This window comes from Protopterus annectens, chromosome 6.part0 (assembly GCF_019279795.1).
Source record: "Protopterus annectens isolate FY-2018-M chromosome 6.part0, PAN1.0, whole genome shotgun sequence".
NCBI classification, from domain to species: Eukaryota; Metazoa; Chordata; order Ceratodontiformes; family Protopteridae; genus Protopterus; species Protopterus annectens.
In genome coordinates, this window is record NC_056737.1 from 1,901,970,062 (window position 1) to 1,901,995,948 (window position 25,887).

Genomic DNA, 25,887 nt, shown 5'->3' on the forward strand with positions numbered 1-25,887 from the left:
AGAGCTCGGAGCCGATGACCTGGGCTCCGACGTCTTCGATTCCTTCGAGGATTTGGATGTCTGGTCTGATGCATCCAGAGCCTCTTGAAAAGCAGGCTTCAAAAGCCCCCTGTCCATAAGTTTCCTGCGCCTATCTGTCATGACCCTTCCACTGAAAGAATGACATATTGAGCAGTCTTCTTGCAGATGGAGAGGGCTAAGACAGTAGATGCAGGAACTATGATTGTCAGTCCCAGACATCTTCTGCCCACATTGGCAGCGTTTAAAGCCAGACTTAGCTTTCTCAGACATGTCAAGTTAGGTACAGCAAATAGTGAAATAGCCAGTAATATGTCCAGTCCAGTAAATTTGTCTATTCCAGAAACAATTTTGTCAAATCCAGTAAATTAGTCACGCCAGTAGTCAATCCAAAGTTAAAGGGGTGGGGTAGGCCCCGAGGCAAAACTCTAATAAAGTATCTAAAATTTATATATGGAACCGAGAAACCCTCGATACACTACTCACACACACACACAGTCACTTAAGGAACAACTTTTTTTTTTTTTTTTTTTAGAAAAAAATAGAAGAAATATAAGAAAATAATTAATCTTAGCTTGAATTGGCCTGAGCTCATCAAATCTGATGCGAACGTTGCAGCGGCAAACTAGATCTGAGGTAAAGGCAGAGGGGGATTGTGGGAGTTAGGTTGGTCTCGAGCTTCTTCTCGATGCAGAGCTTGCCAAGCGGCCGACACGGAGCCGAGGATCGGCTCCGAACCCAGGTGTAAGAACAAACGGCGAGATTGAACACTCTCACATCTAAAAGTTAATGCAAATCTTTCTTCAGCTGTGTTAAGAAGTTAACAGCTAACACTCAACAATGTTTAAATCTATCCTACAACAATACCCTTTGTTACAAAGAAAATACAGATTATCCTAGCTGACAAATTTAATAAATTTGACTCTAATCACAATTACAACCATTCCACAGATTCCACAGTCCCAGCCACACACTATCATTAGTATGGAACAAGTACTGTCATCCTTCTCAAAAGCTAAGAAGACCTCATCCATAGACTCTTATAACAGTTTGCTCAATTATTTGTACTAAATATGGCCTATCTGAACTTCTATTTAACCTCATTAAACCTCTCCTATTGTTACATTCCTGAAGCCTAGAAAACAGTCATTGCAATATTGTTAGACAAGGGTATCCCAACAACCCTGGTAACTATAGATCCATTTCTTTCATTCACCCAGGATGATACCTCAGTACAAGGACAAAATGACTGACTTCAACAATTGGCCAAACTTCTGGTGTCATTCCAAGGGGATCCAGTATCTGTCATCCTGGGACTACATGATCGACAGGCCATGATGCTTTGCCAGAGATGGCCTGCACCTGTCACCCCTGGGTTTTTGGATACTGACTAAGGCTCTTCCCACTCCCATAGTGCCTTTTTTAGGCAAGGCTCAAATGACAAATTTACCACTGTAACTGCTACAAACAAACAAAATCTGAGGGTATTGCTACTCACTGCTAGAAGTCTAAACCTCAAAATGCACTCACTCAAAGCACTCCTAAAAATGGAGACCATCGACATCTGTACAGTGACAGAGACCTGGTTCAAGGCTCCAGACAGCACTCCTGCTATACCAGGCTACAACTCATACCACACCTTTTCGGCCATCTAACCTGGACTGAAACACCAGAGGCAGAGGTGTGTCCATATTCACTAAGGATATCCTCACCTCCAGGCTAATTGCCCAACATAATGCATCCAAAATTCTCCAGGTGCAACTAACACTGGGCAAGACTGCAATCCAAACTGTAGCCTGCTACAGATCCCCCACCATGTCCCAAGACTCCCACTCCACGTTTCTTTACATACTAGAAAATATCAAGGTACAACCCAACACCCTCATAGTGGGAGACTTCAACTATCACACCATCAACTGGGAAAACTACTCATCTACCAACACATTGGCACAGCGTTTTTTGGAATTCCTAAATTCCAACACCTTGGACCAACTGATCCAGACCCCCACCAGGGGCAGCAATATCCTAGACCTGGTCATTACCAACATGGGCAATCGGTGCTCCATACCTGAGGTCAGCCCCTCGTTGCTCAGATCCAACCATAAGCTAATCACCCTAGACATCCACATCCCGCCCCCACCCCCTATTAAGCAAACCACCATAAAAAACTTCTCAAAAGCCAACTTCATGCTTCTTAAGATGGAAGTGGCTAACTTCACAACTCCCTGCTGAATCCTACATTAATGCACTGTATGAACACATACACGAGTGCATGGACCATGCCATCCCAAATAGAACCAAGACTCTATCCTCCAAAACAAGAAGACAATCTGGTGGTCCCCTGCCATTAACAAGCTAAACAACAAAAGGAAGAAACTGTTGCAAAAAAGGGTAAAATCTCAAAACTGGAAAAACTCCCTTGTCAGCCTCAGTGGGAGGCTAAGATCCCTCATAAAATCTCCAAAGCTAGTTACAAAAACAAAATTGCCAAGGATCCCAAAGACAATCACAAGGCATTATATAGCTACTTCAAAAATCTCAATGGGAACACTCAGATCTGCTCTGAGTTACAGCACAATGGCACCAAACATACAGAACCAGCTGACATCGCCAACATCCTGGCGGATAGGTTCAGTGCAAATTTCTCCCCCCTCTCACCCTCAAAATACCCTCATCACTATACTGGATGAATGCCAAGTCCCTGTAATCACGGCCACACAGGTGAAAAATGCACTTGTCAAAGCTACAAATACCGCATCCATGGGACCTGGCAATGTTCCAGGCTTTATTCTGCACGAACTACAAAATGAACTGGCACTCCATCTAAGTACCATGTTCAATCACAGCCCCGCTACAGGTTTTGTGCCCACTGAATGTTGCACAGCTACAGTGATCCCACTCCACAAAGGGGGATCCACCATGGACCCCGGGAACTACCGACCCGTCAGCCTGATGAGTCTGATCTGCAAGGCCATGGAACGTATTATTATGGATTTTATAAACAAAGACATAGATAACCTGCAAACTCTAGATCCCACCCAGTTTGGGTTTGTGAAAGGCAGATCATGTCTCCTAAACCTGAGTGACTTCTTTGAAGCAGTCACCAAAGCCATGGACAAGGGTAATTCAGTTCACACAGCCAACCTAGATCTTGCCAAGGCCTTCGACACCATCCCCCACTCTGGTATTATTGACAAACTCATGAAATTGGGCATAAACCCCTATGTCATGTGGTGGGTGGCCAACTGGCTCACCAACAGAACCACACAGTGAAAGTAGCTAATTCCAAATCTTTCTCCAGACCAGTGACAAGTGGAATATCACAGGGTTCAGTCCTGGGTCCCCTCCTGTTCGGCATCTACTTCTCGGACATCCATGCCAACACAAAAGGCTTATGGATAACAAAGTTCGCAGACGACTGCCAACTGGGGGCCATTACTGAATCCCCCTAAGGATGTGGACATTATACAAAAGGGCCTCGCTGAGACAGATGCCTGGTGTCAAAACCACGGTATTAAGCTGAACACCAAAAAATGCATAGTTATCCCCTTTGGGAAATGCCCTTTGCCAGTAAATTACCACATAGGCAATTCTCCACTCAACACTGAAAGTGTGATACGAGACCTAGGGACACAGTTTGACAGCAATCTCTCCTTTGAAAACCACATAGCCACAGTGGTAAGGAAGTCTTTCAATGTTGCACACCTCATCACAAAAGATTTCTCATCCAGAAAAAAAGAGGTCATTGCCCCCTCAACTCTGACGTCATTAGACGCATTACAGAGTACAAAGCCCCATTTGGGATGTACCTCACAAGACATTTCCAGCAACTGGAAAGACCGCAGAAATACCTCACAAAGAGGATCACCGGCCTTAAACAGATGCCCTATGCAGATCACCTTAAGAAGCTCCAGCTCTAACTCTGTCGCATATCGCCTACTCAGAGGAGATCTCTGCCTAACATACAAAGCCATGTCAAACCCAGAGCTGTTGGACATGCTACACTTAGAAAAATCCCAATTCCTGTGGGCCACATGCTCCAGAGACCTTAACCTTGTCACCACAATTAACAGAACTTGCTGGAAGGATAGGTTTCTGTCTCAGAGACTTCCCATACTATGGAACAAGCTGCTCATTCATGGCAAACAAAACACCTCACTGGCCCTGTTTAAGAAAAATCTGGACAACTGGATGGGGAATATGTAGTTTACTCTGGGTATCACTTCTGTGGCTCTACTTGACAGGGGCACAGGTAAATAAAATTCTGGGTGACTAAAGCCAGGGAATCTTTATGACTAGGCTTGTATAGGCCATAGGGCCAAAAGCCTAGTACCTACCAATGAACCTATGTATCTATAAAGCTATAGAATGTTTTACCTCAGATCTCAACTTCAATAATATGGATATTGAAAATCTGTTAACAGTGGGCCCTCATCAATTCATATTTATCACAGGCAGGTTCTGCCTCTTTAGCTAGGTTAATTTATTTGACAAAGTCATTGAATCAGTGGATAGCAGTTTTGCAGTGCATACAGCAAATCTGGACTTGTCCAAGGCTCTTGATTTGTATGCAGACATTGCTAACAAACTTGCAAATCTGAATATAAATCCATTTCTTGAATAAGCTTTTGGCATTAAACATTGATCTCTATTGTGATAGATGGGTAACAAAATGGTTCAAGGACAAAACATGTGTCATTAGAGTTAATGACTTTTCCTCCACCAGAGAGATAGTGACCAGGGTTTCCCACAGGGCTCTGTGATGGGCCCCCACCTGTTTAGCATGTATTTCTCTGACCTCAGAACTAATAACACTGATCTTTGGCTAACCAAATTTGTGGATAACAGCAAGAGAGGTGTAGCTGTGAAGTCAAATTAAGATACTTTACACTTTCAAAATTAATTAAAATACATCAACACCTGTTGCTCCAAGAACGGGATTAAACTAAATGCCATGGAATGCAGTATCATCCTTTTATGGAAACAGAAAATTGCTTCACTAATGCATCGATAACACCCTACTATCAAATAAGTCAGTGATAGGTTCATAGGTTGGTACAAGGCTATTGGTCCTAGGGCCTATACAAGCCTAGTCATAACAATTCCCTGGCTATTTCTTCCCACACTATTTACTTCCCTGGTAAGAAACTTGGGTACCTTGTTTGATAGCATCCTTTGCTCTGATCATCATGTGGAGACTACAATTAGGAAATTTTTCTATATCTCATAACTAATTACCAAAGGCAGCTCTTATAAAACCAGAGAAGTCATTGTTCCCTTATATTCTGCCCTAGTCAGACCAATTATAGAATATAATGCACCCTTTTGGCATGTGTTATGCTAGATACATCAAAAATTTGGAAAACTGCATAGCTTCCTAACAAAAATTCTCTGGGCTCAAACATCTTACTTACCAGGAGAGACTGGAAGCCTTGTCCCTGTACTCAGTGTCATATATACTCTTGAGAGGGGATCAGTGTCTCACATGATCCTGCTATCCTTGACTTCCTTTTTCCTAATAAGTCAAATAGTGCATCCAGCACTAGAAGAGATTTCAACCCTTCAGGGAATAAATAAAACTAGATGGCAGAATAGGTTCATCACCCTGCACCCCCTCCTTCTCTAGAATAGGCTGTCCTACAGGTCAAGCAATGCAATTTCCCACTGTCCTTTAGACATAGCTTTGACAACTAGATGGGTGCCCTTAAATTTATTCCAGGACCTACAGTCCTTGCCCTCCTTGAAAGGGATGGCAGAGCCTAGGGTGGCTACTGGCAAGGAGTACATGGCTTCTGGTCAAATGGCCTTGTATATCCTATCATCTTATGATCCTGTGATAGTACCCATATGGTAAGACTCTCAGATGTCACTTCTAAAACCCACAGAAATGTATGAGTATATGAGGCTCAATGCTGCATCCTCTCATATTTGCCATCAATTTCTCAGACCTTCTAAGTTTGCAGACAGCTAGAAATTAAGTGCTGTTATTCATTCTTCCACTGACTCACAACTGCTCCAATTTCAATTAGACTACATTTGTTAGTCTTCATTTTTGAACTGGGGTAGAACACTAATCCCAATGGATTGGAGTGGGTTGAAAGTGGGTTGAAACCACCATGAGGTGACGGAGTTAAGAAAAACAATCAGCCGGGTAGAATACAGGCAGGTAAGTTAACTATGTCGAAAAGCAGAAAGTGCTTGCAGAAAACAAATAACTAAAAAAGAAGCACAAAGGATCCAAACCGGTTGTAGCACTCAACAGTAGTTTAATGAACACACGAACTAACATCCAAAATTGTTCTTTAAAACTAATTCCATCAGGACTAAAACTGTTCTAAACTCATTGAAGGTAATTTCTTTATATCCAACCAGCATTTCTTCAAACCACCCTAAACCTGTATCATGTGGTATACAAGTAAACAAATCTATAACATCCAGGGTTGCAAAGTCCACTTTTTCTGAATATAGTGTGCTATCCAACTTCCTCAAGAAGTCCCATGAGTCCTTAAGTATGTTTGTGTTATCTGTAACAAGTTTTTTAATCTTTTTATCTACATATTTTGCCAGTGGAGCTGTTACTGACCCTTCTGCAGAAACTATAGGCCTAAGTCGGGGATCGCCTATGTCTTTGTGTATCTTTGGAATACCAAATATTGATGGTACTTTAGGCTTTTCAACATGCAAAAAGTTGTACGTCTCCATGTCTATTAGTCCATCAATCGATAAGTCATTCAGAACTACGTATATTTTTTGTAAGCTATATTGATTTCATTTATTGATGTTCTAACATATTTGTTTGTATCACTAAGGATGTTCAACATTTTGCCTTCATAGGTAATGTAGTCCATTTAACACAACACCACCACCTTTGTCAGGTTTCATAACCCTCAAATTCCTATTACCACTAACTGTGTTTAAAATTTCTCTTTCTGCGAGGGTCATGTTAGACTGTACATTGTGGTGTTTCAAAGTTCTTTTCTGAGTTGTTCTTTAATGGGAATAAAAAAACTAAAGTCAATGAAAACAAGTTGGTAAGGAAAAGTATTTTTAACCCACCCTTACACCCGCAGTTGCGGAATTTTGAACTGGCAGTTGAAAGTGGTTTGATAAGGACTTTGAAACACCACAATGTACAGTCTAACATGACCCTCGCAGAAAGAGAAATTTTAAACACAGTTAGTGGTAATATGAATTTGAGGGTTATGAAACCTGACAAAGGTGGGGGTGTTGTGTTAATGGACTACATTACCTATGAAGGCAAAATGTTGAACATCCTTAGTAATATAAACAAATATGTTAGAACATCAATAAATGAAATAAATATAGCTTACAAAAAAATATACGTAGTTCTGAATGACTTATTGATTGATGGACTAATAGACATGGAGACGTATAACTTTTTGCATGTTGAAAAGCCTAAAGTACCATCAATATTTGGTATTCCAAAGATACACAAAGACATAGGTGATCCCCCTCTTAGGCCTATAGTTTCTGCAGAAGGGTCAGTAACAGCTCCACTGGCAAAATATGTGGATAAAAAGATTAAAAAACTTGTTACAGATAACACAAACATACTTAAGGACTCATGGGACTTCTTGAGGAAGTTAGATAGCACACTATATTCAGAAAAAGTGGGCTTTGCAACCCTGGATGTTATAGATTTGTTTTCTTGTATACCACACGATACAGGTTTAGGGTGGTTTGAAGAAATGCTGGTTGGATATAAAGAAATTAACTTCAATGAGTTTAGAACAGTTTTAGTCCTGATGGAATTAGTTTTAAAGAACAATTTTGGATGTTAGTTCGTGTGTTCATTAAACTACTGTTGAGTGCTACAACTGGTTTGGATCCTTTGTGCTTCTTTTTTAGTATTAAGTTAACTATGTATTTGAGGCTTGTCCTACACTGTCCATACAATTGATACAGTTTAACAGAACCTTAACACAGTATATCAGGACTACAAAGGTATCTGAGTAAAAAGACTTGTGGATGGGTAGATATATTTCACAATTTTATTCTATGTTTTGCCCAGATTCTGGGGTGGGTTCAGGAGGAAGCTAGTATCTGGGTTGAGTGCATGCTACAAAGAGCTTCTTAAAAGATAGAAAAATTTCTTTAAGAGATAGTACTAAACAGTTAATTTACTGGGTTAAATATAGAGACATACACTGTTGCTGCGCTGTAAACCTTGCAACACGCAGGATAAAATGTTTCTTGCTGCTCGGTGTAGGGGACCTTCAAATTGGGAGTGGAGATAGCTGAAGGGTTTGTGCAGTTCAGAGACACAGTAGACTATTGCTGGGCTGTAAACCTTGCAACACACAGGATAAAATGTTTCTTGCTACTCAGTGTAGGGGACCTTCAAATTGGGAGTGGAGATAGCTGAAGGGTCCGCACAGTTCAGAGACATGGTAGACTGTTGCTGGGCTGTAAACCTTGCAACATGCAGGATAAAATGTTTCTTGTTGATTGGTGTAGGGGACTTTCAAATTAGGAGTGGAGATAGCTGAAAGATCCATGCAGTTCAGAGACATGGTAGACTGTTGCTGGGCTGCAAACCTTGCAGCGCGCAGTATGAAATGTTCTTTCTATTTATAATGCCAGTTACAAAAGGCATGATGGGAAGGGAGTGACTGTGTCTTTAGTTGATGGGATTCCTAAAAGCACGTGGCTAATTTCAAGAACTTTGAATTCTATCCCTAGGGTAAGTGAGGAGGAGGTTTCATGGGACAGTGATCTTAGGTTATAAGTACTGTGTCTTTCAGTTAATCTGATGACAAAAAAGAGAAGGTTTAAAAGTTTACAAGCGGGGGAAGCTAGGAGTAGAGTTCACCTTTGTTTAATTGGAAATCATTTTGTCTTTTGAATGATATGGCAGTAATGCTGTATTTTGGCCGTCAAGTGAATCAATCTACAGATATTGTTAGTTGTGGTTTGGGGAGGTTAGATTTTTTTTTTTTTTTGGAGGCATTGTCTGTGATTTGGAGGCCATGATCTAGCTAAGCTATCAGTATCCCTTTGCCCATTCTGTTCTGGTAACAGGGAAGAGGAAGTGCAAGATATTTTTTCACCAGAAAAAGTAGACAGTAAGCTTTTGATTTGGTGGTACAGATGTGCTGCTAAAAATGTAAGTTTTGATAAAAGCCAGTTATCTAGTTATTTGAAGTGATGGGTTGCTTTTAATGTTAATTAGATAGCTACAAAACTGAATGGAAATGTTTTGTTTGGCACTGAAGATCATTAGAATTTTTCTTCTTGGTGTTGAGCATACATTTATTTTTTAGTAGAATGTCTCTTTCAAGTTATGTTTAATGGCAGAGGGAGAAGGACTGGCTCTGTAGATAATCATGTAATCTGTGTGCAGAATGATACTGAACTGATGATATGTCCTTGGGCTGGTGATTAATAAGTAGAGAGAAAAGGAGAGGGGATAAGATGTATCTTTCAGGTACTCTTTTGATTATGAGTGAGGAAGATGAAAAGGAGACTCGAGTTTGGACTTTAAAGTCTCGACTGTTCAGGAATTTATGAACCTGGGGTAAGAACTGTGGCTGACTGTAGCTGAAAAAGGGAGTTTAATAGAAGTTGATGGTCCACTAAGCCAAAGGTTTTTATAAGGTCACTCAAGATAGCACCTGTTAAAATTCACTTGTCCATATCAAGCAGACATCATTGTTGAGGGTGCTGAGGGCTGTCATGGAGCTAAGGCCAGCTCAGACACTGCTGATGCTGGGAAAGGCTGTTGCATTTTCTATGTTAAGATTTGCAGCAAAAACTGCCTTAAAATAAATATGGAATAATGTTGGAAAGTTCATTCTGGAAAACAAAACTTTTCTGCATTATACTATATAGATGAAACAACACTCCACTCAGACACTATCAGAAGGGATCTAGGCACATCTTTGACAATTCTTTATCTTTTGGGCATTGTGCCTCTGTAGTAGTTTAGAAATCCTTCTATATGGCTCAACTAATTTACAAAGAAGTTGTTATTTCCCTTAACATATCTCTTCTCAGGCCGATTATTGAAGGTAATGCCTCTTTTGGAATGTATTATTCAAAATATACATCACCCAGCTTGTGAGACCTCAGAGATTCTTAACTAAAAATATCAAAGAATACTTTCTTATGCACCAAAAGTGTCATTACCAGATAGATCCAGAAATGTCTCTTGAGGTCCACTTTTTGGTTGGGTGACGAAGATCATCTAGTATGAGATGACTTGGGGGGATCACTGGTACTGTTTGGTGCTGTTTCTCTAATGGGTGGTGTAGACTCCCCATCAGAAAGCATAGTCAAGAGGTCCTGCCGGGTTACCTGGTGGGAGGTGGAAGGACTAATGATGGCTGTGGTGGACCGCTGGCTGGACTGGTGGATTAGCAGCCTGAAGCACACCATTGTGCAGCTTACAGAATGACACAGCTGCATGGTCCATACCATTGTGTCAGCAGTGGCTGGGCCCAGTCATGAGAACAGTCATGGTGGTGACTGACATTGGTTGAAAGCACCACTCTGCAGTCTCATAGTCAGTCCTTACCACCACCCTTTCATTGTGTGTGTGTCTACCCCCTCCAGTTTGTTCACAGAATCATAGGAGGTTACAAGGTTAATGTCACTAGAGCCTTTTTAAGCCTAGCCATTCATGCCCCAACTTTCCCAATTATCAGTTCAATGCTCACAGGCTAGAAAAGCTTTGGTACACATCTACAAACTGCCCCTGTCCACAAGGGTCACAGGTGACAAGCCAGGGGTGACTTTGCAATTTCCTATCTATTGGGCCAAACTGCATTTGAATAGGCTTAGGGAAGAGTTCTGTTTCACATGAATGGAGAGTCTTTTGCAGAGATGGGGTAATCTCTGAGACACGTACCTGTCCCTCCAACATGTTTTGTTTATGTCATAGGTGAGGTTTAGATCCTTAGATTGGGTAACTCTAGTGCTGTTTGTTTTGTGAATGTGAAGCACATTCATTAGAGATGGAATGCAGAATGCTTTGTAGGTTAGGCATAGATTGCTCCTCAGTAATCTGTAGAAGACAGAGTACAGGGATAGGGCTTTGAGGCAGTCCTCATAGGACTTATTATTTACACCCTGTATTCTTTTAGTCAAGAACCTCTGTTGGCACTCCAGCTGTTTGAAAGTGCATAGTCAGGAACATGCTGACAATGCTGGACTTGTTGTCCAGTCCGTCACATCACCTATTGTTCAATCTCTGTTTATCTGTTGTCTTTCCTTTGCACCCCCCACATTTGTTTGAGACTTCCTGTATCTGTCTTCGCCTTTTGTGTTGATTTGTCTGCCCTGCTGCTGTCACTATACCCTTCTTCCTGGACATGCATCATGTAGGCTACATGCACACTGTTGGGCATTATTGATCATATTATTTGCCTTTGCACTCTCCAACAATTTCATGGCTCAGATTCTTTTCACTAGTCAACTGCCTAGTTCTGCAGCACTATCCCCAAAATACGCATGCACTATCACTGCTACTAATGAATCATTCACAGTTAGGCTGTACCGGATTCCTCTGACTGCACTATTTCATGCTATGCAGCTGCATTACCATTTGTTTTCTGAATCCTAGGTCTTATCTTTTAAATGCCTGATTTTAAGTGAAGAGCCTTTTTAATACCAGAGCCAAAATCTGTCTTCCCCATTCATTATGCGAATGTTGTTGTTTGTTATTGTTTGTCTTTTCCCGGTTAGGGGTCATCACAGCGGAACTCCTGTCCGCTAATGATTGGCAGTTGGTTTTTATGGTGTCGAGTTACCAGCCCGATGCCCAGCCTTCAATGAAGGCATGCCCATTCAACACATGTCTTTTGAACGCCCACTTGACCGCGGGGAGGACATGTAGACTCCACACAGAAGGCACTCCCAACCCAAGCTGAGAATCGAACGGGAGAACCTCTTGCTGTGAGGCAACAATGCTACCGCTGCACCACCGTGGAATCCACTCATTATGTGAATAAGATCTTTAATCGCCAAAGATAAAAAAGAAATCACACTTAAAAGTTCAAGATTTTCTCCAAAAGAACATTTTTTGACTTGAACTGACCAGAGGTGCTATCCCTTTACAGTAGAAATTCATACCTCTCAACTGTACAGATTTTTGCCTCATATTTGTGTTCTGTTTCTCATAAAATTGTGGTTTTCTGGCAAATCATTAAGGGTTAAAGTCAGAAAATAATGGTAGACATTTGAGTTTTAGACTTCATACCCTTCAGGAAATTCATGCTAATGAGAAACACGTAATTCTATAAATTTTCTAAGTTTGTAAGAGCAATAATTAAAAAATGTCCCTAGTTTTGGGCCTTTGTCCCCCCACTATTGGTGGCTTTGTCCAGATATTTTGTTCTAAGAGGCTGGGAGGTATGAATGGAATTCAATACACTGACTTCTTTTCTTAAAATTTTAAGATGTCAGTGAGAAGGAGTAGTTCTGTACTGCAACTCAGGCAGCCATTGTGAATAGAATCCAGTGTGTTGCCTTGTAATAACAAATTAATCATTCAACAGTACAGCCTAGGCCACCTGAAGTGAGGAGGTACGTAGACTAGAATACGCTTTTGGTTTCTGTAGAAACTCTACTGCATAACTATTAGCTACTGTTTGCAATACCTATTTACCTGTGCTTACTACTTGCCGAGGTGAAAATGATGCTGAAATGTGCTCTGGGGGAAGGGAAAAGAACATAAAGTCAATTGTGTTGATAGTTTCCTTTGCAATCTTCACTTGAAATACTTGAGGACTCCTTAATATTGTACTGCTTCTGGCCACAAGGTTGCTGGACTAGTGTGACCTATTCACAAACAGGTCTTTTATTTGTAGGGAAGTTATTACAAAACTGATGATTGGAGGATAAAAACGCTCAAGTGATTACCTAGTTTTTTATTTATTTTCAAGGTTAGTTATTTTGCCATCAGCTGGCTGATCAAGAAGAAACGTTCTGGTAACTTCGGCATATGGCTCTTACTCCCAGTATGCAGAGGTATCTTTTTTCCAACCTAACACTCTACATTCTTTATCAGTGGGTAGTGTTCCGAGAGTTGATGTGATGCTGGGCTTCTTTCAGGTTTGTAACTCAAACATAGCAGGGAATATGTAATGGTGGTCCTCTCATAATATATAAAATGTTTTGCTTCTTTACTGAGCTAGTGGACACACATCTTCTTGAAAAGGCTCTATGAATGATAGCCCTACAACAGGCTCTAGCTCCCCTGACTTCAAGAATTAAATATATCTACTGTTTGGGTAGGGAAGTTTTCAGGAGAATCACTTAATATTATATTTTAATAAACATTAACTTCAAATTAATAGAGTTGTCAGACAAGACATGGCCTTATGAACAATCTGAAGGAAGAGGGACCGCAAAAATCATCTGAACTGGTATCATACACCACAGGCAAAGAAATGTGGTTAGAGAATGACAGAGCATAACTGTTTTCTTTTGTATCTGAGGAAGAGTAGATGTGGGTCCCCTTCTGTTTTTTCTTGTTTGTCCAGAAATGTGTGTGTGTGTGTGTGTGTGTGTGTGTGTGTGTGTGTGTGTGTGTGTGTGTGTGTGTGTGTGTGTGTGTGTGTGTGTGTGTGTGTTGGGGGGGACTAAGTTCATTTCTAAAAGACAGAGCAGTCTTTCTGATCCATCTCAAAATAAATTTGAGCTGTTTCATTATAAAGACAGGAGCCTCAGATGACAGAAGGATTCACAATTGAGCCTCATTTATGCAGTCCTCAGGTGGACAAATTTCTTAGGCCATCCTTGTATTTACCATTCATCTGATTAACAGAAGTCAGCTGCCACTTTCTTCACTTCTAATTTACTACTACTGTAATGAGTACATCTGGGACTGGATGTCTAAACAGCAGACTGCTGTTAATCAGTAAACAGCAGACATCTGATTAACAGAAGTCTGCTGTTTAGATATCCAGTCCCAGATTTACTCATCACAGTAGTAGTAAACTAGAAGCAAAGAAAGTGGCAGAAACACAGTTAGTCTCTTGACCCTGAGATGGAATAAGTACAGAAACAAAACCAGACATGGGCATATGGAGGCTGATATCTTAGGAGCTCAGGAGGAGTTTTTCTCTCAGCACTCTGGAGATATTCAATCGGGTCTTTGCAGTTTGTATTTATCTGTTATAACAGTTTGCTCCAGAACCATTTCTTCTCCTACTCTCCTTTAACTAAAATATAAGTTGTAGGTAACTGAAGAGAAGCAAAGCAGGTATCGATACTTGAAGTGGATGAATGAACTTGAACTCCAAGATTAAATAAGGGAAACCATCAACTCCATATAAATGTTCCAGAAACTACTGTGGCCTGAGTCTGTAAAGACTCTCTAGTCTTTATCCACTTCATCTTTAATTTTTGAAGAAGATGTTTTGCATTTTCTTTTCTCATTTATACAAGTGTTTAACTTGCAAAACATTTTAAACAAGGTATACAGAAGTGTTACTAGCAACAGAAGTACAGTTGCATAAGTCCTACTTACCAGTAACAGTAGATGTTTGAATTCCTCATTGCCTAAGTGGCATTTTGGATCTGCTAAGGTAACGCAGTATTGGCCAGCTCAGAATACTTCTAGAGTCCACCCCTTTCCATTACGTTATAGAAAAAGATAAGACCATAGTTGAGTGAGTCCTAACCTTTCCTGGAAGAGATTTAACATGCTAAGAAAAACAGAAAGCAATAGCAGAGGACAACCATTGTGCAATAGTTTGCTTATAGACAAATTGACCTTTGTTAGCCCCCATGGATTAGACAAACAGCTGTTCAGCATTCCTAAAGGGTTTTGTTTTGTCAGGGTAGTACCTGAGCTGCCTGTGTGCATTCAAGGTATGTAAAATCTTTTCTCCCTTGTTTTATGGATCAGGATAGAACACAGAGACTGTTGACTTGATTCAAGGTAAATTCAGAAATATATTCATGAATGATTTATTAGTGCTTAATACAACTCTGTCCTTGAGAAAAATCAGACATGACTGACCCCACAGCTCTCAACCTCTTAACCCAGAAAATTTGGACAAAGCCAAAAATAATAGAGGGACAAAGCCTCAAAAATAGGGACACATTTTAAATATTGCTCGTATAAACTTAGAAAGTTGCTAGAATAAAAGGCCTTGTTTTACCATGCATTTTCTGAAGGATAAGTCTGAAAATCAAATTACTGTCATTATTTAATGAATTAATTCCTCACTGATTTGCCATAAAAATCCAGAAAATCACAAACTTTATGAGGAACAGACCAAAAATATGAGGCAAAAATCTGGACATTCTGTAAAAATCTGCACAGCTTAGGGAAATGGCTGGCCTGCAAAAGAGCTCGCAGCTCAGAAACTTGCCTTGCAGATGTCAGAGCTAAGTGTAAAACAGTTTTCCAAGTAATGAACTGTAAATCAGCCTAAGAGGCAGGTTCAAAAGGAGGTAAGGTCAATTCTTCAAGAACAAAGTTGAGAGCCCAGGGAGGAGGAATTTGCTTCAAAGTTGAGAGCCCAGGGAGGAGGAATTTGCTTTTGAGGGGATCTCATGTATAATACTCCTTTCATAAACTTTTTGACCACAAAAAGAGAAGAAAGAGGAGGATCTCTAGGCAGACAAGCTGAGATGGCTGCAAGATGCCCTTTGATAGAAGCATATGACAAGCCATCTTTAAGTATCTCTAACAATTTTGTCGAAAACAGAGGGATTGAAGCTTTTTTTGGGATCTCTGTTTTGGCTAGGTACTACATAGCAAACCTCTTCCGTTTGTAAACATGATTTTCTAGTTGCAGGATTTGCTGCCTCCTTAAATACCTGCTGCACATCCTCATGGAACAAGTGTCTGAAAGGTATAAAAATATAGTCATCCAGTCTGTCAATTGCAATTTCTCTAAGTTGGGGTGTACCATTCCCACTGATGCTGTGTAAGCAGATCCAGTCCGTGAGGGAGCTTGTGATGATTGCCATGGGCCAGTTCTATTAAAAGGGACAGCCAACTTTGCCTGGGCCAAAAGGGGGTTACCACAATGATCTTTTGTCATTCTTTCAGAATCTTTAGAAGTACCTTGGAAATTATTGGAAAGGGTAGAAATGAGTATAGGAACATTACTGACCTTGGGAATGATAGAATGTCTGCCTTCTAAGTATGGCTGCAAGGATGTCTTGAACATAATTTTTTCAGTTTTTTTGTTTTGAAAGGAGGTGAACAGGTCTATTTGAAGTGTTCCCCACATCTAGATCGAGTCCCGGAAGGCCTCTGTAGACTTCCACTCATGAAGGTCTGTCCAGGATCTGCTTAGTCTATCTGCCACTGTGTATTGCCCTGATGGAATGTATGCAGCCTACAGAGTCAGAGAATGCTATAGAGCATCAATGCCAATAGGCAAAGAAAATATGATCATGTACCCCTTGCTTGTTCAGATACCACATCAAGGTAGTGTTGCCTGTGACCACTCGAACTGGACCCCGGAGTCCATAGGTGTTGATGAAATTTTAAGGCATGAATCAATGCCAACATTTGTTTTACATTTATGTGTTTTGGCATTTCCTGAAGTCCCCAACAGCCTTGCACTTGAACTCCCATGGACACTGCTCTTTACATAAAATTTGAGGAATCTTTTGCGAGACTGGACAAGGATCTGAAGAGAAAAAGGTAGTCCTAAATTCAAAGAGAGAGAATTCATCCCTCCACCATTGCAGTTCTTGTTTCACAAATCCAAGCACCAGTACCTGGAAATCCAAGGGATGACAGTACTAGGTCCAAAAATTCTTCAAGACCATTGAATCTTTCACAAATGTAGTCTGGCTAGTGGTATCACAAGGATCACTGATGCCACGAGACCTAGAAGTTTAAGGAACTCTTTTGTTGAGCCACGTCTAGAAGACAGAAATCCAAGAAAATGTCCTGATAGGTCACAAATTTGCCTTCTAGTAAGAAGGCCATCCTTTTTACTGTGTCTATCAAGCTCAAGGATACAGAATCTGCACAAATCAGCAAGTCATTTAAATAAGGAAAAGTGGGTGCCTATGGTCCTACAATAGAAATCAATGGGGCCAGACACTTTGTAAAATAACAAGATGCAATAGATAGCCCAAATGGTAATGTAGAGAACTAATAATATAAGCCAGACACAGAAAATCTCAAAAATTTCATGAAATTTGGAGAAATAGGAATATGATGGTAAACATCCTAGAGATCAAGAGTCACCATGAAACAGTGGTCTGGAAGGAAAGCTAAGACTAACTACAAGGTGAGCATTTTGAATTTGTGAACTTTTTCAAAGATGTTTAAAAAGGACAAATCTTTTGTGGGCCTCCAAGAGTGCTTCTTTTTTCTGGTACCAACATGATTCTCTAATAAAATCCTTTGCCTTTGTAAGAGAAGTTGGAGGGTAAGTATAAATGAGACACAAGAACCAAGTGTGGACCAGGGCATCCTTTGGGAATTGACCCTCTTGGGATATTACAGCAAAGTATCTACTGCATTTTGTGCTGGATGGGGTTGCAAACAGGTCGCAGAAAGGTTGGCCCCAGCAACTGGGAAGCATGGAAGGAACTGTCTGTTGACGGACTACTTATGCAGCAGAAGAATTAATCTGTTCAACTCATCTGCTAATACATTAGATTTCTCCAGGATATGGGTTGCAATCAGAAAGTGCTGTGAAGACATTGTCAACTGCCAGACCCTCACAGCCTCCCAACATAAAGGGGTCAAACAGGTTCCTCCTTGTTTGATGATGTACCAGGCCACTAACATGCAGTCTGTCTGGACATCAATCACACCCCTGGGGAAGGAGCCTAGGAAGGCCTTCAAGGCTAAGAGGAATACCCTTATCTCTAGAACACTGATTTGAAGGTAGGCCTCTGTCGAAGATCATATGCCTTGGATAGTCTTCTCTTGAAATGCTCCCTCCACCCCAGAAGAGATGCATTCATGATCACTGTGGCTCCTGGAGAATGGGGAATAAAAGCACAACCTAATGAAACCACAGCAGAATTTAACCACCACTGAATATGTTGCCTCCAGATTTCCATGAGTCTGACTGGAAAGTGCATAGGATAGTGAAGGATCAACCACTGTACTGACAGAGTCCACTGTTTCACCCTCATGTGGAATTTAGCATGAGGAAAAAGGGTGATGGATGCTGCTATAGAGCCCAAAAGACATATGATGGATCTCATCATAAGATTTTGGTGGGACAAGGCAGGCAAACTTGCTGGCTCAGAGTGGCTAACCTAGATTCTGGAAGTTTGGCTATCTGCTAGGTGGTGTCCAGATGGCATCCTATTAACTCTATGCTTTGGACTGGTGTTAGTTTGGAATTCTCCTGTTTGATCATTATTCTTAATGACAGCACAACTGGAGCAAGGAATTCCTGGTTTGGATTAGTAGATCACTCTTGGCAGCAGTTATGAGCTAGTTGTCTAGGTAAGGGAACACCTGGAACCCCTGCAACCTGAGATGTGCTACTACCACTGCCATGCACTTGGTGAACACCTGAGGGCTGTGGTGGGTTCAAAGGGCAGTGCACTTAATTGAAAATGATGAAAGTGAAGGAACCTCCTGGACTGCCTAACTATTTTGATGTTGTAGGAGACATCTTGAAAATCCACAGAGCACATCTGTCATCCTTCCTCAGAAGAGATAAAATGGACTAAACCATGACCATCTGGAAAGTTGTCTTTTTCACAAACTGGTTTAAGTGACTGAGGACCAGAATGAACCTTTGATTCCCATTTTTCTTTGGGACCAAAAATAATCTTGAGTAGATTCCAGACTATTGCTGGTCTGGTGGGACCTCCTGGATGGCATGTTTGTCTAGCAGCTTTGTGATTTCTTGGGCTGTTGCTTTTCTTTGTGGGGGTGAAATGTCAGGAAGATTTCTTTGTGACATTTTAGTGGTTAAAGAAAGGGAATGCTAAAGCTTGTGGTTATTATTCTAAGCACCTACAAATCAAGAGTGATAGCTGACCAGATGTGACCACCTCCAGAGTATGGCAGTCTGTAATCTTTCAGGAGCACTGGAAGGGTTTTTTGGTGAATGGACCTCAAAACCCTTGGTTCTGAAGGACACCTCTACCTCTACAGCTATATCCATTGTTGTTCCCCCCTCTACCCCTGGGAGGGGGGGTCTGTCTCCAGGAGTGTCCTGCACAATACCCTGGCACTTAATGAACCATTATCACTTTCCACCCTTTTGATTTTGGGAAAAGTCTTTTGAGGGGTGGGGAAGTGGATGCTGATGTCAGACAGAGTTTTGCCATCATGTTCACTCATAGCAAGTGCATCCTTAAACTTGGGCACAAAAAGGGTGGACTCTTTAAAAGGGTTATTCAAAAAGTATATCTGAAGATCTCCTCAAAATGACAGAGACACATCCAGGTATGTTGGCGAATGGCAATAACAGTATCTGCCACTCCAGACGCGTAGACACATTTGATTCATAATGGACTAGATGGTTGACAGCTGTGCACCTCTCATTTTGAGGGACTCTGCTGTTAAGGTGACTGAAAGGGACCTGGAGAGGTCTTTGTTAAAGTCCCTCTGAAACCTTGTCTAATCTGCAAGGTAAGTGGGTGTGCTTAAGGCAAATGTCACTGATGCGTAAACTTGTTTTCCAAATCTGTGCAGGGCCTGAGACTCACTGTTTGAGAGTGGACAGAGGAACTCTTCTCAGAGAACTTTTTCTTCCTGGCCTCTGGCTACTACAATGGCATCTACTGCAGGCTCCTTGTTCCAGTCTGGCCTATATCAAGATGAAACCAAAGTCTTATCAGTCTTATGAGGAATGGACTCCATCAAATTTGGCTCCTTCCATGCCCACTAGTACACCAGATTACTCATGATGTCCACAGTGGAGACCACCCAGAAAACTGATGGGTCAGCTCCAAAGGCCCCTCCTGGGAAGGGGCACTAATGGACCATTCTGCTCCCTTTTGCTGAAGTAACTCCCCAGAGTAGATGTTTTCAAGGGGGGGACCATAGGGAGCCTTACTCTTCACTGAAATCAATGTCAACAGTAAGAGACTCTTGAGGAAAGTCAAAATGCCTTCTTTTGTATGAGTGTTTTCTGGGAACTTCCATGGGAGGGCAATCTGGGGAAGAGTCAGAAGCTGAAGGGTAGCTTATCCTATGAGCTCTGTGGAGGCCTGTTCCAGCAGGCTGTCCTAAAGGGATAGAATGATTTGGAGTAATTGCTGCAGATACCAGAGAGAATTGGGACAGATCTGAGCAAAGGTAGTATACCTCTTCACCAATGCGGCAATCTTCCTAAATACCTCAAAGCCTGAAGTCAAGGCTGATCCCAAGAGTTCTTATAGGATTCGGGGATCCAGACAAGAGACCCAACTCCAAAGCAGATACTGGAACTGAGCTACTGTGCACCAAAGTTCCGAGGAAAAGGGACAGATCTAACAGTCTCAGAGTCAATCCCATCCCCTGCACATTAACATTGACCCTTCGCGATCCATTGCTGGAGTTGAATGGGTAAGAGACACTGTCAGAGTTAAAGATGTTCAGTCTACCAATTCCAACAAAGGGATCCTGTGGAAAGCATTCAGATCCAATGCCTGTGGATTCAAAGGTCAGACAGGGGAAGTAGAAATCAAGTGGAGGAGTGGAAGGACTAGGTATCCTGGAAGCAGGGGAGCAGGGAAGACCCCCATCAGGAATTTCCACATCAGCCACGGATAAACTTCTTGATGACAGAAGCAATCTACAAGAAGACACTATCAAGGCAGCCTGGAGGACCTGTGAAAAGCTCTCTTGGATGGGAGGGTTGGAGATCAGAGTCAAGGGGTAGCCAACTCTGGAGAAATTCCAGGCTCCATTAGCAAGGGAGGAGTGGGGGAACAGATTCGGATAGGTTCCGGCCCTGATAAGAAGGCAAGTGTCAGATCTGCAGTTTTAGAAAGCTTGGGAGCCAGTCTCAAAGCCTCACAGCATTCTGAGACATTTTTCAGGACTCCTTACCAACTTCTTTTTCTCTCAACATCTCTATCTCCTTCCCCTTTTCCTCTCTTTACCCTTTTCTCTCACTTTTATCTTTCTCTCCCCTTCTTTTTCAATTTGTCTCTTTTTGACTTGTCCATGGATCTCTCCAATAGCTTCTTTGATGAAGAAAAACTTGAGAAGGAATAGGCTGATTCTTTCATAGAGGCAGGGAGAAGGGCCTTAAGTACCAACTTGGTCTGAAGGTCCAAAAGGACTGTCAGGCCAAAAGATACACATACCTCACAATCTTCTTCCAGGTGACCTGCCCCCAGTCATTAAACATATCTAGTGTGCAGATCTGGGGTGGGGGATTTATGCCCGCAAGCAGAACGTTTTTTAAGTCCAGTGCCTAGTTTGCCATAACTAGGAAAAAACTAAAACCACTCTGCATATAGAAGTAGCAGCTCTGAAAACAATGCATAGGGTCTAATTGCAAATATTTAGCAGGAATTTCTTTAAAAGGATATTATACTATTAGAACAAAATTCTTAGCCATTTGAAATGAGGTTTATTTAAGAAAACAAATATTTATTAACACAAATCTACCACATATGAATTTTTTCATCAATTCATTTCACTTTACTTAAACTCAAGAGCTCTTCCATATTATGTAGTTAAGCTAGACAACAACAAGTACATTGGACTTACAAACAGCAAGAAAACACAGAGGCTATGACATGTTGAATAAGTATCAATGGTTTAGGGGGGTAAGACCTTACCTATGCCTAGTTGGAACCCTGTAAATCAGTTCATTAGGGGTTGGGTCTCGTTCTAAGTAAGATATCAATGTTTCCAGGGAAAACAGTTTCCAGAGTTGCATCTTGCTAATCCCAGCTGCACTGCCAGTTGTGTGTGCATCTGCAATTGTTAATGTTGGAAAGATGCCTTCTGCTGTAACATTACACAGCTCCTGTTTCTCTTGTAAAGTGTTATTCAAGACTGTGTTAGACAAAAATATAATCAAATAATATTGTTATAAAGTGAACTTATTCAATAACTTTAATAGCTTGTGAAAAGTACATAATAAAACTAAATTTACTAATTAGGATTCTGCTTATCATATTTTGCAATGTACTTACTATTTTCCTGCCAACCTGGGAAAACAGGAAATTTTCATTGAAAGGTTTCTCTACTAGATTTTTCTTAATGAAGTATTAAAAAAATAAGACAAAATGTAATTGTATAGTACGCATGTTATATATAGAACAGTATGTCAAAAGGGGGGGGGCATAAACCTCATAATCATGAAAGGTAAACTCCAAAGATTATCAGGTACCCTCATAACAACGTAGAGCAGCAACAGTAATATTTTGCTTCTTGCACACCATTTTATAGGGCAATGCTCCTACCTGGTGCACTAAACATGGCTTTGTAATAGACAATATGCCTGGAATATTGGTGTAGAGGCTCTGTCTTTTTTTCTGTTAATAATTTCAGTAGAGAATATACATCATTAATAGCAGATATTTCCTACACCATTCTCAGATGCAGAAAGTTTCAGTATGTAGTTATCCAGAAGAAGTCAAGTAATATATTCATTCACTCATGTATTCATTAATTCTCTGATTACCCATTTAATCAAAGTTAGGGTCCCAGGGTTAGCCAAAAATTGTCCTGGTACTCAAGCGATACAAGGCACTACCTCAAGCGATACAAGATACTACTCCTGGATAGAGTTTCAGTCCAGAAAAGGAGGAACACTCACAAATAATAATGGGCAAGCTAGATTTCCAGTATGGGCAGACATTATTTTTGGCTGGATTTTATTGGGGTCTCAGTCCTAGATATTCAGACGTGAGAAGTCACACAGCCCCCCACCACCCTCAAATTATACTAATATAGAAGAATAGTGTTCCTGTGAACAAGAACTGCTGAATGTCTATAGGACAAAAGCAGAGAAGGAGTAACTTTGAAGTTCCTGCAAGCCCAGTGGGTTTTTCCCTGACTGATATACCACTTACTGCAAGCCTATGGGAAGTCAATGAACAATTAACCATGCACAACTTGGAAGGGGAGTTTTAACACTATCATGGCTAAACTACAAAAACAAATAAACAAGTCCTTCTTACAGATTATGTCAAGAACTGGCACTACTGTAAAAGAAATTGAAGGAGCACTCAGACTAACTGCAGCAGCACAGCATAGCCATTGAGACTCTCCAGCAGTGTAACCATTGAAGCCTGGCTTGAATATACAGAAGCCAAACTGTTAGACTTCGATGACTGTAGTTGCCACAAAAACATCCATCGAATGGGAATCCCCAAAGGGGGTTGAGCAGTCTGACTGCTTATTGCTTGTCATCCAGAAAATTATTGAATGCTTGGGCTGACAGAACACGGTCTTGCTACTGACCATGTGCACAGGGTCCTTCTTTCCCAGGTGTAGTGATCCAGATTTTCTTGGTTGATAGTGGCATGATTTGCTCACTATACTATGAAGGAAAAGATTCTCTCAGCCATTTAGACTCCAGGGAAGCTCTTCACCATTAATGGAATGAAAGTCTGTGGGGTTAACTATCACAACCCCTGAGACACGGGTGAGCAGAGCATCCTTTAGATCTGCTATAAATCTTTATAGGGAACATAAGAGGAGGTGTTACTTGTAATGTCCACTGAGCTTACAGGTTTGGTTACATCGGGCTCTCATAGTATGAACCTCCTAAGGAAACTTCAAAGCATTTAGCCAATTTCTCTCTCAGCTGATTCCATTGGGCAGGAAAACAAAACAAGTGCTTTTTCTACTAGCAACTCCATTATCCCAGCTACTGTACCTGCAAACAGGTTTCTGGAGTCATTCCCAATGTTTAAAACTAAGCTAACTGAATAGCTAAATCAGCATTCTTGTTAACTGCACTACAGGCTGCTTTATCTACACCAGGACACTTAAACTGGTAATCGGATTGGAAGTAAGAAGAAGCTATACACTAAGTGCAGAGAATTGTTGTATCTATCCTGCATTGTGGCCATTGTTAACTTGTAATGACTTTATCTCAGTATGGCAGCAATTAAGGACCCTGTGGTTAGGGTATTACTGCATAAAGCTTTCTCAGTATTTGAGTTTTTGTGACAGTGGAATAAGGTAGCCCTTCCTTGTGGATGGCACAAGGTGCTGGGGTCAGAGTGGGGCAACTAAAAGCTCCAAATAAAGATTGCCTTGATGGAAACTGTGCAGTCTTTCTGAGAGTTGACCTTCTGTTTGTTGGGAGAATAAGGCAACCACTATGACTGTTCCGATAAAGGCTTTCTTCCCTCTCCTTGGGAGGCAGCTTCTAAATAGTTATGTATATAGTTTTAAACTTACTTCTGTAGATAGTGCATTTGTTCATGTTTTAATGTTTTTACTTTCTGTATTTACAAATGCTATTTAAAGTGGTGTTGCCATAAACTCCATTATTACTTAATCAACATAGTAAATAAAATGGGACCTGGGGTGGTTATAAAAATCTTGATTACTGAGTTGTTTGGATATTGTGAGTCTGTATAAGTGTGTGTGTCATAGAGAGTCAACTGACTAACTAATGTGGTTAAGAGGGCAAAGGTGTTTACTTATTTTAATCAGCTAAATCCTCAGTTCATCCTTTTATAGGATGCATGTTTAATTACCCCAGGAACATTTTAAGTTGCAGGGTTTTGGGTATAATGGATTCTATGCTATGTACCTGAATGGCAGAACAAGAAGGGTAGCAGTGTTAATAAGGAAAGGAGTTAATTTTGAACCCCTAGCATAAATGGTAGACACAAAGTGTAGATATATTATGATAAAAGGCAGGCTAGAAGGAAAACTAGTTCCACCTTCTACATCTCCAGCATGCTGCTTAGCCTACTGCACCAATGAGTTTGACTGTAAGGCAGGAACAGATATATGGGAGGGAGGGAGACTGGAACATAGTATGTGACATAACAGAAGTAGACTCAGGGCTACATCGTACGTCGTCCCTGCGTTAGGCAGAATGCTCATAAGATTCCTTGGAAGTGTGGATATGGTGGATGCCCCAAGAAAGTCTGGGGCTCCCATCTTCTTTGTACACCTGTTATTCAGACATATGTCTTACTCTAGAATTGATAAATACTTTATCACTAAAGAACATGCAGATCTGGGCAAGGGGATGGAGTATGAACCATATTAGCTGTAATGCCAGGAGCTGTGCTGTACAAGTGGCAAATCTTCTTTCACTTTTCAGAATAAAAGTCCTGATTCTGTAATTGATAAATGCAGTTTATTATGTAGTGTATAGGGAGCAGAAAAATATAATGAAAATACCAGCATACAGTACAGATAGATACAGCCATATATTACTGAAACTGTCTCAAATAATAGAGCTGATCAACTGAATCACAGTGAAGCTTTTGTAAGATTGCAGACTGAATACTCTGACTTCTGTAACTCTGAAGACTGAAGTGCGTTGATCTTTTGTAGCTCTGAACTCAGAACTAACCTTTCTTCTGCAACTGTAGAACTAAAACAATTGCACTGTTTTTTTTCTGTTGTTTCTGCAGTTCAGAACTTCTAAACTTCTGGACTTCTGAACTGAGTTTCTGTACTGACTTCTGTTTTTAAAGTATCATCTCTCTTAATACTAAAACTCTGTAACTTTCAGTTTTACACACCTACCTTACCTTGGTTCCCAACTCCCAAGCCATGTACTATAGCCATGTAAATAAAGTATTATTGCAGGTGCCTGTCTCAGAACTGTCTGTTTTTGTAACAAAATGCTTTGCACATCTTATCACATTCCATCCTTATCAGTGCTTTGGCCTGAAGGTTATTTCACTGAGCTCTTTAATATGGTTGTTTCTTTAGGCAATGCAAAGAGAATATTGTATTTAAGTAGGATTTATTCTAACAAAACTATATTTATGTGAGCCCTTATCTAACAAGACCTAATGAAATCCATC

General features: G+C 40.9%; 1 protein-coding gene across 1 annotated transcript in view; it reads right to left on the minus strand.

Moving 5' to 3' along the window:
• Nucleotides 1-25,887, minus strand: part of CFAP65 (cilia and flagella associated protein 65) — a 2,328,717-nt gene that overhangs the window by 812,565 nt on the left and 1,490,265 nt on the right. Inside the window, exon 18 of the mRNA XM_044075222.1 lies at nucleotides 21,712-21,931. Coding sequence (XP_043931157.1) covers nucleotides 21,712-21,931 — 220 coding nt within the window. The remainder of the gene's footprint in view (nucleotides 1-21,711; nucleotides 21,932-25,887) is intronic.